We start from the raw sequence: 16306 nt of genomic DNA on the forward strand, positions 1-16306 counted from the left end.
GCACTGCAATATACGCATCACCAGGGCTTAAACATACAATCGAGTCACCGTGGAGCAGACAAATGATGTTTTACAACAGAATGTATAAAAGTTACATTTGTCTGCAGCAAAGCATGTATGTTCAATGCACCTGAATCCAGAGGTTCCAGGTGTTAATTTAAAACGCATAACAGTCAGAGTCTTACTTAGACTCACACAACAATATGCATAATCTGTATTATTGCAGTTATCATAAACTATAACACCAAAAAGTTCAAGTTTGTATATATTTGAGCATTTATACTTCAAAGTTAGTTTTTTCTAATATTCTTTTTCATTCTGTCCATCCTAAACAAGTTTTTTTTTTCTCCTAATCCCCCAGAATCAAGGCTGTCGTTTTATTTATACCTTCCTCGTCTTCACTCCTCCTCTTCTTCGCCCTCTGAAAATATCCTGTTCTGCTTGGAGGAAGGTTGTGTCAGATGTGAAACACTTGCCACCTCAGAATTGGTTTTGTAATTAAATATTTCTGCTTGGTTGACCAGGAAGGACACAGTATTCTGCCTTAATTAGGCTTAAGATTCAATATCCTACGTCTCCTGCTGTTTCCCTCTCATTGTGTTGACCAAAGGATTGTTACCACAACCGGCCTCACTCGCCATCCCTACAGATCAGTTTGTTGCCTCACAGTCTCCTTCTTTTGCATCATTGGTATTTGATTGTCTCTTTCTGTCATATCTTCTCCTTGTTTCATTTTTGTCCCCTCTTTCACTCCTATAGAAGCAAGAAATAAAGTAGAATGGCTCCATGCCAGCATCAAGCAATGACTGCAGGCATTTGCATGCAAACACAGTCATGCACTTCTAAAGAGTGGTTGGGCATTGCTATAACCAGCACTTAGCAAGATTGTTTAATCAATATTGCCTTGATCATGCTCTTGGGTTTTAAATTGTCCAACCAAAGCACATTTTCTTGGTTTGAGCGTGGAAAAACAAATCAGTTTCTTTGCTGTTTGATGGCTGCTAAATAATAAATGGTGCCTTGCTGCAAAAAGGTTCAAGGTTCAAGTTTGCGTGTTCTCCTTGTTGTTCTCTCCAAGTCCTCCGGCTTTCTCCCGCAGTCCATAGACATGAGATTTAGGCCAATTGGTTTCTCATTCGTCTTACGTTGTTCCTACATATCAGTGTGTCCGTGCTTGGTTGTTAGTAGGTCTCCAAGTTGCTCTGCGAGCGACCAGTGACCTCCAGGGTGAACCCCGCCTCTGTGATGTTATAGCACAGTATAGTAACTACGTTACCTTCAGTTGTTATGGAAATAAACATGACATAAAGGACATTTTACTTCATAATTTGACGCCTTGAAATGGCCTTTTATCTCCTTAAGAAGCACCTTCTCTTTCCGACGCTCCACCGCCAACAGATCATATCAATTCTCTTCCCTGATGCCATTTGCGACTCAGGAGTGTTGGACTGTGAAGTAGTTTGCATGATAAGCTCAGCAGACTCAAAGTTTCACCAGGTGTTTGCTAAATGCTGCTGCTGCTAGTCTAGAGGAGCTGAGTGAGGGAGTCATGAGGGATGTGGGCTGTGTGAGGCGGAAGCTCGGCGGGGGACGGCAGCTCAGAGGAGGAGCTTTGGGTGAATAGGCAGCACATCGCACGACCAAGTGGTAAGACCCCTCCAAAAGGTTGTCATGGGAGATTCAATGGTTTATCAAACATGCATGACAGAATCAAAGCAACAGTCCAGGTACATTTTTGACGAGACTATAACTTTGTAGAATGAAGTTCAGAAAGTTCAATTTACACAACATCTTCCCCAATTTAATGAAGTAACTGTAGCCCTTTACATTTTAAGTACGATGTTTGTATACATTAGATCAGACAAAAGGTTTCCTGTTTTTGCCCAGTGATGATTAAAACACAAGATGATGATGCTATGGCATTGTAAGCTTCTGAGTTATTATCCACAGTGAAATAGGTTCTGTACTGACTGTAGTTTAACTTATGAATAAACAGAGATGCTATAAACTCAAGTCATCTCATGTTTTTTTTTTTTTTTTTTCTTGATCAGCTGTATTTTACCCCCAGTACATCCATTCCAACGTTACAGGCTCAATCCAAACCAAATTTAGACAATATTATTTTGTGGTGCAGTGTTGACAGTGTTACGAATCTTTAAAGTGTCTCAGGTGTTTTTGCCTCATTAGCTCTGAAAATAAACCCTGAGGAATATCAAAGTTTGTGGATGCCACTATTCTCGTTCAAAATTCTCAAACCTTCTCTATTAAATACAGGTGAGAATGGCATTCCAATATAATACACGCCCTCTTATTTCTACTGCCGCCTTTGTGTAATGAGTGCAGAAAACAGTTTTGCTCTGTCTGTTTAAAAAAATTGCTTTGAAATCCCTGGAAAGCATGTCATCTCGAAGGCAGCTTATCTCGATCTGAAATCTCGGCGCGCTTTCTTGCAATAACACCACAATTACAGAAGTTTAAACGAGCTTTGCCAAGGGCAAAGAGACTCCTGGCATACTGATTTATTCTCCGTGATGGCCCATTATAGACGCTCCAAAGTCCAGGGAAATCTGAGCTTCCTCCAGAGAAGGTTAATAGGAGGCTTTTTCATTGCACAGAAGAGTTTTAAGTAATATTTGTGGGCATGACTCCATTTCATAGCTTTCAAGCTATGAAATACATAGCCTGTATTTCCTTCAAATTATAAAAAAAAATCAGGTTTTCTTTAATAATGCTTCTAAAAAAAATCTAATTAATGATGTGACGCTGCTTGCAAAATTAGAGTTCGCTGGTGTCCATGTTCTGTTGATCCTTTTTGTTTTTATCTCACTCTCTGTCCTTGTGTATCTGAAGCATAAATATAATATATAATCTGTGTCAGGTGTTAGCATCTGCTGCAGCCAGACTCCTATTGTCATGCAACATGTGAACCCAGGAATATTTGAGTGAAAATGTCTTTAAAGAGCGCTTTGTGATACTAATAATCGACTATGACACTTATTTTGAGATGACAATGTAGTCGCAATATATTGAGGACTCTTAGTAGAGCTTTACACTTTTTTGCGTATAAATGTGCTGCAGGTTTAGAAGCAAGCTGCATTCTTTCGGTGCACTTGGGTGCCAAGTCGAACGGAAAATACCAGCGATTTTCAGCAATGTGGTGTTACACCCACATGCCAGAACACTGAGAGTCATTTTTGAGGTTTTTGAAGGCTCTAAAGCATTAACATTTGGCCTTTCTTTCTTTATATAAGTACTATGCAAAATTCTTCTCTTGCTATTATGGGCTGGATGTTTGTTTTCAACAGGTGGTTTTGGCCATTAAGGGTCTGGCTGACCTACCTGGAAAACTCTTCTGATCCCTTCTCTTTTCCCTCCTTTTCTTCACTTATCGTCACATCTCCACTCCTCCGCCGTTCCTCCCTTCTCACGCTTCCCTCTTGCGACTGATTGTTTGTTCATGGCCAGTGTGGTCAGTTTAGTCAGAATTACTGTCAAACACTAAAAAGGGGTTTCAGAGGGATGTAGATTGGCTTTAACATGCTGAGTAAGACCACAGCTCTTGGAACAGCATGTTGCTGCTAAATTAGTACCGCTGTTAATCTATCCGCCACCCACGCCCGTACAAACATAGACTCTCGCTGTGCTCCTGCCACAGAGCGTCGCTCTGTTTTCAGTCAGAATTGTGCATCAGGGATTGTTTAGTTGTTGTTTTTTTGTTTTTTTTCCTGAAAATGACAGACCTGTCCTTAATGAGCAGAGAAGTGGTTTTCAGAAAGGGCTTTGTGTGCATGTCTATTGTGTATGCAGCATGAGTTCATGTGTGTGGGAGGGTTCTGGCTCATAGCTGCTCTTGGGAGAACAGCACGCACCTTGAACATCAGGGGACCAGCCAGGCATGTAATGGAAACTTTGGAGATTTAGAGAAGCTGCTTGCTTAAAAAAAAAAAAAACGTCAATGTTCTCCCTCAAATGACTCCTACTGTGTGGGGTCATCATGATAACGCTGGGATATTTTATTATGTTTCATCACACAACACATATGTTGTTGTTACTCCCAAAAGAGTGAAAACAATGTAAGCCAAATGTCTTGCTGTCATAAACAGTGTTGTAACTTTGTTACTTTCAAAACAGGGTGCGCTGATTGCCGCCGGAGGTAAAACCCATAAAGATTTTTTATTTTATTTCTTTTTCTTCTCGTCATTAGGACAAGCTTCGAGTCCAGGCTTTGGTCAAATGAAAAGCTGTTTATCATCTAATAGCAAAAGGTTGAGTTCCAGACAATAGATGAGAAGCAGATGCTAAAGTTGGAGCCCCCTGAGTTTTTTAATGGTGTCTCTCTGCTGCAGGTTGTTTGGAGACGACGTGTTGTAGCAACAGAGAGCTCGTTGTCAGTCCTGGGGTTCTGTGTGCGTCAGCCGCATTTATATCCCCATAAATGCTTTTTGGATGAGTCTATTTTGTGTGTGAGTGAAAGAAAGATGGTGGATGTGTGGCTTTGCTGGGAACTTCACTTGCTCACTCAACGTCTGCAGAGCAAAAAAAAAAAAAAAAAAAAGTGGCCTGGTTATTATCTTTCTCCAGAGCGAGGAACTGATTTGAAACGTGCTACCTGCACAGAGTCTGGCTTATATTACTGCAGATTTGCATATCCAAACATATCCTCGCTTATGCATCTTTTCCACTCATCTTCTCTAACATTAACAGCTACATCAGTATTCATGCTGAGGAATGTGCTTCTGTATGAAGGTACAAAAGTACCACAAGCCACTACAGATAGGCAATTTGGACTTATCACAGTGTTTTGTTGTATTTATCGGGATGAATATATGATGTATCGGTCATGAATCTGTACCTGCACACAGTCAGAGGCTCAGAAAAACAAAAAAGTAAATCTTACCCTTAATCAGAATGGCTACTCTACAACAACTACCACCTCATACAGTTCAACTGCACTGCTAAACATTAAGCAATAGTTGTGGTTACTATTTTAAAATGGAAACGGTGTAGTTATTGAAAATCTCATCAGGATGGCAGTGAAAATAGTTCCTAAAGTATCATACAATTAGTTCAAGGGATTTACAAACAGATTTAGGGTCAGAAAAGGGCAACTAATATTTCTGCAGACACCACACATTCTGGACACAGTCTGTTTAAAACTCAACCTTCAGATCCGCTCTATAGAGCAGTATTTGTAAAAAAACACACAGGCAGTTTCTTCCCCCAGGCTGCCTCTCTGATGAACACAATGGATACCTAACAACTAGAGTGGTTAATTACCTTTTGATAAAAAAAAAAAAACAATAAAAAAAACACATTGCACTGTCTCAACCTTCTGTTTTTCCTTTTTATTAAAAAAGTGGCTTGCATACTGCTCATTTAATCATATTTATTTTATTATATTTACAGTTTATGTATTTATACTTTATATTTTCACACTGACATTTGATAGCTGAAGTCAAATTCATCATTATTTTAGGTTTACTAATTTGTATCAGTATAAAGTGTTTCTACACTAAGGATAAACCATACGATAATTTCCCATCCCAACACTGAATGAAATACAGTGAAGAAGTATATTTGAATTATCAAAAATGATAAGTGAATGTATTCTATATTAAATATAAGTCTGAAATATTTCTCCATAAAATTGTTTGAAATATCACTGTGACTAGCCAGACTGACCCCACCTGATTTAGTTATTAATTTAAATTATTAGAAACATCATAGAGATCAGTCTTCTGTCTTCTGCTCTCGTTTACTCCTTTTTGCTGCAGGTTAGCGTTTAGGACACAGGCAACACGGCTACACAGAGAATGGGAGAAGGTTCGCAGTCGTTTGAGTCTTGGGAAACTTTGTCAGCTTGTAGACGTGGCATTTTGTCAGGATTTTGCACCAGCGAGTATGCAAAAAAAACAAAACAACAAAAAAAAAAAGAGGAATGCAGTGGGAGAAAAGGCAGACAACAGGACACACAGCCTCTGGATTTATATGTAATTATTTAAATCAGTGACTCACTGTTTGATCCTTTATAATTGGTTTGTGATTTTGTGTGGAGAGAGCATAATAAAGCTTTAATTCGGTGTGCAGAATTAGGCTTTGAATAAAGACTCCTTCTTGGAAGTGCAGAATCACTTCCTGGGATATTTGAATTTGGATAAATCGATGCTGCACGTATGCAGCGCTGCATACATCCTGATGATGGTACCAAAGTGGGAATGGCAATCAGAGCTCAATTGTTGATGCTACAAAGGCTCTAAGTGTTGTTTTTACCCCGCAATCTTCAAATCGCTCATTTTATTTGTACAATCAGTACCAAATGAAGACATTTTGTGCGGTGGTCTGGGACTTCTTAGTATTCACGCCCCTCTCTGAGATGTTGGCAGTTGTACTGGGTTGTTATTAGGAGTGCTTCATCTGACTTTGTCACTGCCGATCAAACCAAGCTGACAACCCAACAACAAACAGCATGCAAATGGTTCCCCAATGTGAGCTTACATCTGTGCTCTGATAAACATCGCCAGATGAGTTACAGGCACTGTACGGCGCGCATGCCACATGCATGCGAGTGGCATGCCCTCGGATAAGCTGGCACGGCCTCGACACAGTTTGTCACCTATTGCTGCGGCGTTAGAAATAACAGCTCGAACTCGACACACCCCAAACACCCCAAGCGCCAGAGCCCTGCATCCTCGAAGATGAAAACACTTCCTTCTTTCCTGTGTCTGTTTTTCCGGTGAAAAACGAGAACCCTGCAGGGAGCGAAGTGGGAACGCGGAGGGGGGAAAGGGGAGGGGCAGGGTGGAGCATCTGGAATAACATTCACTCGTCTCCCATATCACTGCTTTCTCTCTGATCCCCGTCTCACGCACACACTCACACTTTGCTTTGACATATCAGCTATCACCTCCTCTGCAGCCTCTGCTTCAGCCCCGCTGCTCTTTCAGATGACATCAGTGCAGGTGTTGGTCTTGAAGTAGACCCCATTTGGTGTTTGTGTATCCGGGTGTGTGTGTGTGTGTGTGTGTGTGTGTGTGTGTGTGTCACTTCTGGTGCCATGCTGGCTGGGACACTTGCCATTTGAGGAAGGGGATTTGCTGGTTGTTGACTACCATTGATGTGCTATGCATCACCACCCACTTACAGGTGACTTGCTCGTCTTTGCAAATCCAAGCTGCTGTCACAGATTTATGACATTTATATCTTAAAAAGTTTCAACTGAAATTTCTTCCCAAATGCTTTAAAAAGATTTCTTCAGATAATCTTTTTTTTTTTTTTTTTTTTGCAAAAGTATTGGTGCTCGTTAACGTTTTTTCACATTTTGCCGTGCTACCTCCAGAAACTCAATGTGTTTTATTTGAAAAAGTGGAGAATATTCATGAAGTAGAAGGAACATTGAAAATCACATTTCTTTTGCAAATGAAAATCTTTTTATTTAGTCCCATTTTACTTTGTTAAAAGCCTTACTTAACCAATCACCTCCCTAAGAAGATTCAGAGAACTTGACTGGGCTAAAAGATGGTTGGACATTTATTCACACATTAATACCACTAAATAAAATCTAGTCCAAAAACTGACCTCAGATGGCACTTAATTAGTGAAACAATAAAACTAAATTCCAAATAAATATAATCACCCTGAACCATCTATCCCCAATGGTGAAACAGGCAACACACGGTGGTGGCTGCATTGTGCCGTGTGGGTCATTTTTTGCAACAGGTTCAGGGAAGCTCCATATTTAATGGTAGGACTGATTAAGCTAAACACAGAATGATTATGAAAACCTGCTGTAAGAATTAAATGTGGAAAAACCTAAATTCTTTCTGTAGATTTTTTTAAAATTGAAAACCAGGTGACATTTTTTCCTTTCACTTCACAGTAATCTACTACTTCTTTTTAGTTTATCACTAGAATTCCTAATAAAAAAAACCCCCCAAAAAAACTCTATTTGCAATTGCAAAGTCACAAAATGTGAACAAGTTCCAGGGGTATGAATACTTGTGGAAGGAACTACACAAATACAAAATACAACACAACATTCACGTTGTTGAATTTGATACCAGCGTGCCTGACAGTACAAGTTTATCTGTGCTAACATTTATTGAGAGAGCAGACTGAAAAGGGATTAACTTTCATTGTGCCTATATTCATTGGCTGCTTGTTGCAGTGGGGGGAAGCAGCTTCTTATCTGGCGCCTTACAAACAGCACGTCGACTCGTTCTGAAGAACAAACACGGAACGAGGATACTGCGACGACACAACTTGATTGAGTCTCCCAGCTGGCTTTGAGTAGAGTTTGATTCCTCTTGTTGAAATTAGCCTTAAGTCTGTTGCTCGTTAAAAAAAAAAAAAAAATCCTGAGGCTGGTTTAGATTATAGTCTGTCAATCAAAAACAGCTGTCTACGTGCACATGTGTGTAGCAGGTAGGCACTTAAAGTCTCTGCAGGCTTCCTTTGGAGTGTATCAATATGATTGACAGCGTTAATGGTGTAATAATTCCTCACATCAGGCAGCTAAAAAGCTTCAGTTCACACAGGGTTTGTTTTTTTTTTTTTAATTTTTGGATAATCAGTTCCTGTATTTGTTTTTCTTTTTCTCCCTGCACCACAATTTTGTTCTGTTTAACTCCTGCTACACATTAAACTCTCCCTTCTTTCTCTGTCTTTTTCCTTCCTACAGGATGAATGTCGCAACTTTATCAAGGTGCTGCTCAGCAGACAGGGGGGCCTCTTTTTGTGTGGCACCAATGCCTTCAACCCGCTCTGTGCCAACTACACTGTAAGCAACCGCGTCACATCCACCAGCTCTGCTCTAACTTTGTCAGACATTTTTGTGGGCTAGCCAATAACTCAGTTATTCATAGAATTGCTTTAATATAATTGATAAATAGAGTATCTGTGTTTTTTGCGATCAGAGAGCTTGCTTCAGCAGTGCAATTAGTACGTCTGCTCAGGTGAAAGCTTACGACTTGATTTGGGTTGTTTGTTTGGCACTTGAGGAGGTGTTGACTTCCTCCCAAGTAGCTATTTATCCTTTCTGTCTGGCAGTTTTAGTTCCTTGTTTTTCAGGGGAAAAACACTTGTTATTTCTTGGTGGTTAAACTTTCAGGCCTGCCCGTTAAAGAGTCAAAGGCAGAACATCAGGGGGAACAAGAAGAGGGTGAAGAAAGTGGCCTGAAGGCTGGAGACAGGACTTGTTTACTTGGTTGGATTTTTATTTTTTGTTTTGCTTGTGGTAAAAGAAAAACAAATTCCAAATGAAGTGACTTGCAAAAGTATTCAGCCTATTGAATCTGTTTACAATTTGTCAATTTACACCACAAACTCTGATGTATTTCATTTGAATTTTCTCTCTCCAGCTTACCATCAATTTTAATGCAGACTCCTACATTTAAAAAAAACATACTTTATTATTTATATGTCTTTTGCAGGCAACTGGTTGTGCTATGTTTTATTTAGGCTTTGAGAGTAAAGTAATTTCAAATCCACATCACACTTTTTAGATTTCGGTTTAAACAAATTTAAATTATTTTTTCCCCCCACTTCATAGCTATGCACTAATTTTGTTTGCCTACTACGTAGAGCACTAATAAAACACGTCAAGGTTTGTGGTTGTAACATAGCAAATGAACATTCAAGCGGTATGAAAACATTTGCAAGTAACTCTAAAGAAGTAAACATATAAAGACTCAAGTAACTCTAAAGAAGTAGACATATAAAGACTCAAGTAACTCTAAAGAAGTAAACATATAAAAGACTCAAAGTTTAAAGCAACAAGTCAAATGCAGTGATTCAGCTAATTGTCTCACATTTTCCGAGTATTACGCAAACAGTTTGTCCCTAAAAAACAATTGTCAGAATCTGAAGGTTCCACCCAGCAAGTTATTTTTCAGCTCACCTGAATCCTCCTCTACACGTCTCGTTCCACTTTTCCAAGCGATCCCTGTCTCACTCAATTATGGCGACAACCCGAGACTCGCTGAAGGGGGGAGGGGGGGAAATACACATAAATATTAATAACGGGCTCAGCTGATTTCGCATCATTCTTCAGAGATTTTGAGGGAATATACACAGCCTAGTAGTCAGAGCTAGAAATACAGTGTCGGAAAATGGAGGGGGGGGGAAAAAAAAAAAACTTCCATCAAAGATTTTTTTTTTGTATCAGTGTTATTTTCATTCTCTCACATTTCAGATTTGGTGCAACATTGGAACATAGAAACAAACCTGGCCCATTATCTGTCAGCCACTAATGACGCCCTACAACACCTGTCTCCGCCTGATAGGCTGTCTGCTTCTCAGGGGACTAGTTAGCAATGCAAGCTGCTCTTTTATTTATAGCTCTGTTTTAATGAAATGACATTTATAAATGATTTTGCTCTCGACGGTGGATGGAAGGCACTCAAAGTTGTGCTTTTTGTTTTTTGTTTTTTTCTCTCTCCAGAAACGGTTGAAATAGGTGCTTGTTGGCTACCTTTTTAAATATACATGTGCTGTAATTGGCACAGACGCAGAGATTTCACCATATAGATGCAGAACGGTATAATAATGGGATGAAAACTTGTGTGAATTATTAACTAGACTTCATGTGTGTGTGTGTGTGTGTGTGTGTGTGTGTGTGTGTGTGTGTGTGTGTGTGTGTTGGTCTCTTATTTATGTATGAGAATGTGACTCTCTTGTTGCCTAATTGCCACCACTGAGTCATTAGTTTGCGCTCTCCATAACACTGTCTAATTGCCATTCTCTTGTGGCTTGTTTTCATGATGCTGCCATGGATGCATTTATATTGTTTGATATTGTTTGGAGTGCCGTGATTGAAACCTGTTTGTGTTTCTGTTTGCATGATTTTTTTTAAGGGCGACACTCTGGAGATGATAGGTGACGCAGTCAATGGGATGGCGAGATGCCCTTATGACCCCAAACACGCCAACGTTGCTCTGTTTGCTGGTAAGATGCTCCCTCCAGGCTCCATGCACCTCTCCTGCGTTTCGTACGGCGCTGTCGGACAGGGATGAAAAACTGAGGAATAACCCGGTTCCTCCATGAAACTTAATGCATGACACTTCAATATGCTGTACTGGTTCAGCTTCAATTAGTTTTCCTCTGCAGTTTTCCTGTTTACCTCACTTCACTGATAATGTGATCGTCAGCTCTGTGAAAACAAACTGCAGAGAGCCATTATGGAACAGTCATCATATATTTTTTTTTATTGCAGTAATATTTTAGTCTTGTCAGCTGTCATGTCTACGATAACAAACATTTTTGCTTTATTGTGTCTCATTATAATGGCCTGAATTAGTTTAGGCTGCCATCGTTTGTCTCTGCAGATAGTTAAGTGGATGATGCTCTCAGATTCAAACGGTGTTAAAAACGAAGCCGTCAGCTTTCAGCATTTTTCAGCTTGATTACAGATTTCTACTTATGCGTCACTTCTTGTTATGGACTTGTGGCGATAAAGTACGGCTATGGAACTTTTTCTGCAGAATGAATGTATATTATGTATAAAAACCTTAGCAACTACCTCAAAGTGTGTAGACAAAAATATCAGTATTTCTGAAATACTGACTATGTAATAAGTAAAACAAGATATGTTTGCTGTTTAGACTATTATACATATTTAAAATGAATGGGTGAATTTCCCATTCAGTGTTCATTTAAACACCACGAATCCTGCAGGTGTTTAACAGATGAACCCAACAGATGAAGAAGTAAAAAATTATATATTCAATTAAAACTTGCTAATTTTAGAAGTATGCAGTTGTTCAACATTGTCCTGAATTGTGGTGTCCAAATATTTAACTTTTAGAGTGATCTGTCAAAATAACATTGCTTCAGATCTCCTAGTCTTTGTTCTGTTTTTGCTCTGCTAATCTTCAGTCTGACCTTCATGCTTTTCTTTGAGAGCAACAGTTTTCTCTTCTATGAAAGTTAAATCTGAAGAGTCTTTTCTTTTTTTTTGACTGTTGTTTGCAAGGCTTGTATCTTGCAGTCTGCTTTCATAGTGAACTTGCTTCTCCACTTGTAAACTCTAATACATACAGTGAAATGTCTGATTTTCAATTATTTTAAAATCTGTACGACGTGTATCAGACTCGCATGCCACTAATGTCTTCTCTCTGACACCTAAAACAGCTCTTTCGATCTCCCTGGTGTTCGTTCTCACTTTATCAGTCCAGCAGATTAGCTTATCATGTGCACCTGAGGTGATTTAAATCATTTGAGGAGATAAGAAATGTGTGGGTGTCCTATTGTAAAAGATCTTCTCTCCAGTGTTAGTTGTTTAAAAATGTTTTTCCTGTAGAATGGTCTACCAAAAAGGTTTGGTTTTTGAATCCCAGGTTTTAAAACAAGTCACATATGTGATATTTATGGTTTATTTAGTGTCTTAAAACTCAAATCTGTCCCATTCGTAACCCCAAATGCTAATAAGGTCTTAAAAGTCAGTGTTTTGTTTGTTTTGTTTTGTTTTTGTTTTGTTTTCTCCATATGAAACTGTTTTTTTTTTAAGGGGAACCATTTTGGAGGCTGACATGTGAGGAATTCATATCTGAAGAAAAGATTTTGAGAAGAGAAAAACCTCTGAGGTTCATTTTGATGAAATCAGTGTCAAGATAGATGAAGTTGGGTCTGACTAAAACACCCGAGTTCTCTAAATTTTACCGCTTATTTATTTTATACTGTTCCGGTTCTGGTAATCTTGTTCCTGACTCTTTTTTTCCATTTACTAAACAAGAGCAGTCAGCCACCTGATGTTTCAGCTTGTACATATATTTCCTTATGTAAGGAAATTTGGTTTTGTGAGCCAAAGTGTGTTATTTTGGTGTGCTTATTTGTCCTAATCTCACATTACAAAACACAGACATGTGACCAAAACAAAAAATAAAAAAAAAATTGGTAGATGGGTACAAAATGGTTTGCAGTAATGAATTAAAAATAGGAAGCAATGAAATGGCTCCAATTTGCTGTGTTGATCAAATTGACCAAAAGATGATTTTAACACAAGCCACAGCATTTTTGCAAAAAAAAAAACAAAAAACAAAAAAAAACTGAGCAGTCCCTAATATTTCCAGCATAGAAATGAAATTGGAAAATGTGCACAGCGTCCTTAGAGTCGAGCCTCTCCAACTCATCAGTTCAAGGACAGATCAGTCTTGAAGGTGTTGCAGGAAGTGGCAGAGAGAATATTTCACCAGCGTAGAATGGTTCCACTGAATAGTGCAACATTTATATAACTTAGAAAAAGAGTGCATGAAAATATCACATCAAAATAAAATGAAAACTGTCTCAAGAAGTACATAATGGGAATTCTACTATAGGCCCGATAGCCTTGCATCACAAGATTGTCCAAAAATAAGTTAAATATTCCAATGAGAATAATAATAAAACAACCAAAGATCTCAAAGGATCAAGATCTGGCAGGAGGAAAAAAAACAAAAAAAAAACAAAACAAAGCTGACAGAAGTATTTTCAGGGCGACCAGGGGTCTGTCAATTTTTTTTGCATTTCTCTGTTTACAGTTGCTTTTTTTTAATTCTGTTCAGCTCACCAGTATCTGTGTGTGTTTGTGTGTTTCAGAGGGGAATCTGTTTACAGCTACGGTGACAGACTTCCTGGCCATTGACGCGGTGATTTATCGCAGCCTTGGGGACAGCCCCGCTCTCCGCACCATCAAGCACGACTCCAAGTGGTTCAGAGGTACCAACAGGCGCTGGCGTGAATGCGCGCGCTCGTCGAGATGCGCTCGTACGTTTGTGCTCTTGAGCGAGTCGCTCCCCCCGCCGCGGTGTGTTCCTGTGTTCAGAATCCACGCCCTCTGCTCCCGCTGTCCGTCAGAGCTGGATAGGCTTGAGTCGAACGTCCACGTTACTCAGGAAGCCTGATGGATGTGTCGGCAGCTGAGGTTCGACTCGGCAGACTGATTGCGGGATGCAAAATCCCTCCGCATCAAATTCGATGTTACCGTTGGCACGTGTCGCAGAAAGTCCTGGCTGAGTTATTGGCCGAATCGGCATGAAAGTCGCGTCTCAGGAAAAAAATGCCAGCGAGACATAATTCTCTTATTATTTGCTGTGAAATCCCCTTTCAGCATGTAATGAAATTAGGCCTGGCTGGTCCCTCTGTGCCCCTGCCCTCATGTTAACTCCGGCGTTGTGGGAATTAATGCTGCATTCACAAACGGAGACGTTTTTGGGTGCGTAATTTCTCACGAGCCATCTATGCGTTCTTTCTTCCACACAACAACACAGAGCCCTATTTTGTGAGCGCCGTGGAGTGGGGACCTCACATCTACTTCTTCTTCAGAGAGATAGCCATGGAGTTCAACTACTTGGAAAAGGTATGAAAGGAAATCAGATGAAAATGTATTTCCTCTTTTGTGTCTGAATTTTTCATGCAGAGGAGGGAGCCGTCTTTTCATCGCACGCTTTAAAAGGACGTCTGCAGGAATATATGAATGCATTGTTTAGAATACAAACATGAAAGGTGAAGCTGAGCCAGCAGTATTGTTTACATTGGAGCGACGACACTTTTACTCACTGCCACAATGACCTTTTATTATTTTCACTTGTTTGCGTGCGCATCTGATCTAACAAAACACAGAGCGTGATTCTGCTAACCCTGACAAAGATGTTGATTGTTATAGTCTTAATGCCATTTCCTGTGCTGATAACACATCTTTATTAAAAAAGTAATTTCTTTCTTTAAAGCGCATTTGAAAAGCTTGTGAAGTGCCAGATCTAATAAATGAGCAATTCACATTCTGGGGGAAGTGTTTGCAGAAGGTTTCTGGCTTTGACGTGTTTACAGAGAGTAGAGTAAATGGATGCTCAAACGCCGACGGAATTGGGTGTTCAAAGGACCAATTTTGGGGATTCGCTGACATTTCCATGAATAATTGATGCCGATTTTAGCGTTATTAAACAATGATCTGCCAATCAGGGCTATCGCATTGCAAATTGCACGCAAACGACTTATCACGTCGGAGCCGAAGAGCTTTCGAACGTCTCCTGTTGGAGATAAAAATGCAAACATCCCCAGCTTACCGTCGGTTTTGAGGGTTTTGTCTATGTTATGAGGTCCTGTCACAAAGCCAGCCGTGGCCTGACGTTCACAGGTGGTGGTGTCGCGCGTCGCTCGCGTGTGCAAACGCGACCAGGGCGGCTCGCAGCGCATCCTGGAGAAGCAGTGGACGTCGTTCCTCAAGGCCCGGCTCAACTGCTCCATTCCCGGAGATTCCCACTTCTATTTCAACCTGCTGCACTCCACCAGCCCCGTCATCAGGATGCACGGCAGGGACATCATCCTGGGCGTGTTCTCCACGCCAGCAAACAGGTAACGACACACACACATATATCCCCCCCTCTCACAGATTCAGAAAAGATGACATGATTTAACCATTTAAGAAGAACTTTAACTTTATTGAGTGTAAGAGTGAGGCTTTTACCCATTTCACAGTTACCTTGACAGCGTGCCGCATCTCATCTTGTTCATATTTTTTTTTTTAAACTCCTCAGCATTCTTCCGAACTTTATGGAACATATCCTTGCCGATTCAGTAAAAAATACTGTTTTGTTTATTTTAGATTTGCTTTTTATATTTTTGCCTTATGACGCAGGTTGATATAACTTAAACCATTTCCATTAATATATGACTCTCCATGATGTGAATTTAGCATTAAAGTGAATATACTCCTGTCCGTACCAACTTCAGCATCACTTGCTATGTACAGTAATGTTTTGTTGCACACAAGGAGCCGTTTCCATTTTATTGGATATGGAAACGAGCAATAGAAGAAAACTTGTTCAGGGCTCCAGACAAATAATTTTCATCATGTTATCCCTTGACAGGAGACCCTTCTGTGGCGAGCCATGTCCGACGCATTTTATTTCCATTTTTTAGTCATTCTTTTTCTTTCTGGTGAGAAAAAAGGCATTACTTCTACCGCTTGAACCGTCACGTTTTTGGTAGTGCAAAGTTATGTCTGACAGACATGATTTTAAAAACTGCTAATTGCTTGTGGATGTTGTTTGCACCAGTATTTTCTTTAAACACCTAACTATGGGGATTGGAACTGCTCCCTGTTTTAGGAAGCTTTGTGTTTTATCAGCGTCTTGAAGAAAGTTGCACGTCAGGCTAATGAATGGGGGAAAAAAATCTGAAGAGTGAATATACCGTGTTATCTAACCCAGACTTTGTCAGAGCTTTGCTTACTTGGAGATGGATATAATTAGTGACTGAAATCACAGAAAATGGGTAAGGAAAACAGCTTCAATATTCAAGAACAGCTGGATCCACATGAATAAAAACCCATTTT

At 39.9% G+C, this 16306-nt stretch overlaps 1 protein-coding gene and 1 long non-coding RNA gene across 3 annotated transcripts in view; one reads left to right on the plus strand and one right to left on the minus strand.

Moving 5' to 3' along the window:
* Positions 1-16306, plus strand: part of sema6bb (sema domain, transmembrane domain (TM), and cytoplasmic domain, (semaphorin) 6Bb) — a 170049-nt gene that overhangs the window by 93512 nt on the left and 60231 nt on the right. The window contains exons 1-6 of one of the 2 annotated variants that reach the window (XM_007558655.2): positions 8452-8535; positions 8678-8776; positions 10851-10941; positions 13570-13689; positions 14241-14329; positions 15107-15324. In XM_007558655.2, the coding sequence (XP_007558717.1) occupies positions 8467-8535; positions 8678-8776; positions 10851-10941; positions 13570-13689; positions 14241-14329; positions 15107-15324 (686 nt within the window). In that variant the 5' untranslated portion in view covers positions 8452-8466. Of the gene's footprint in view, positions 1-8451; positions 8536-8677; positions 8777-10850; positions 10942-13569; positions 13690-14240; positions 14330-15106; positions 15325-16306 lie in introns of those variants that run through there. The other variant, XM_007558652.2, reaches the window with a different exon arrangement.
* LOC107836952 (uncharacterized) lies at positions 1388-15992 on the minus strand. The gene is made up of 3 exons (XR_001662924.1): positions 15983-15992; positions 2150-2153; positions 1388-1744 (listed from the first exon to the last, which is right to left on the minus strand). It is a non-coding gene; the product is annotated as an uncharacterized LOC107836952 (long non-coding RNA).

This window comes from Poecilia formosa, unplaced genomic scaffold, assembly GCF_000485575.1.
Source record: "Poecilia formosa unplaced genomic scaffold, Poecilia_formosa-5.1.2 Scaffold98, whole genome shotgun sequence".
Classification (NCBI taxonomy): domain Eukaryota; kingdom Metazoa; phylum Chordata; class Actinopteri; order Cyprinodontiformes; family Poeciliidae; genus Poecilia; species Poecilia formosa.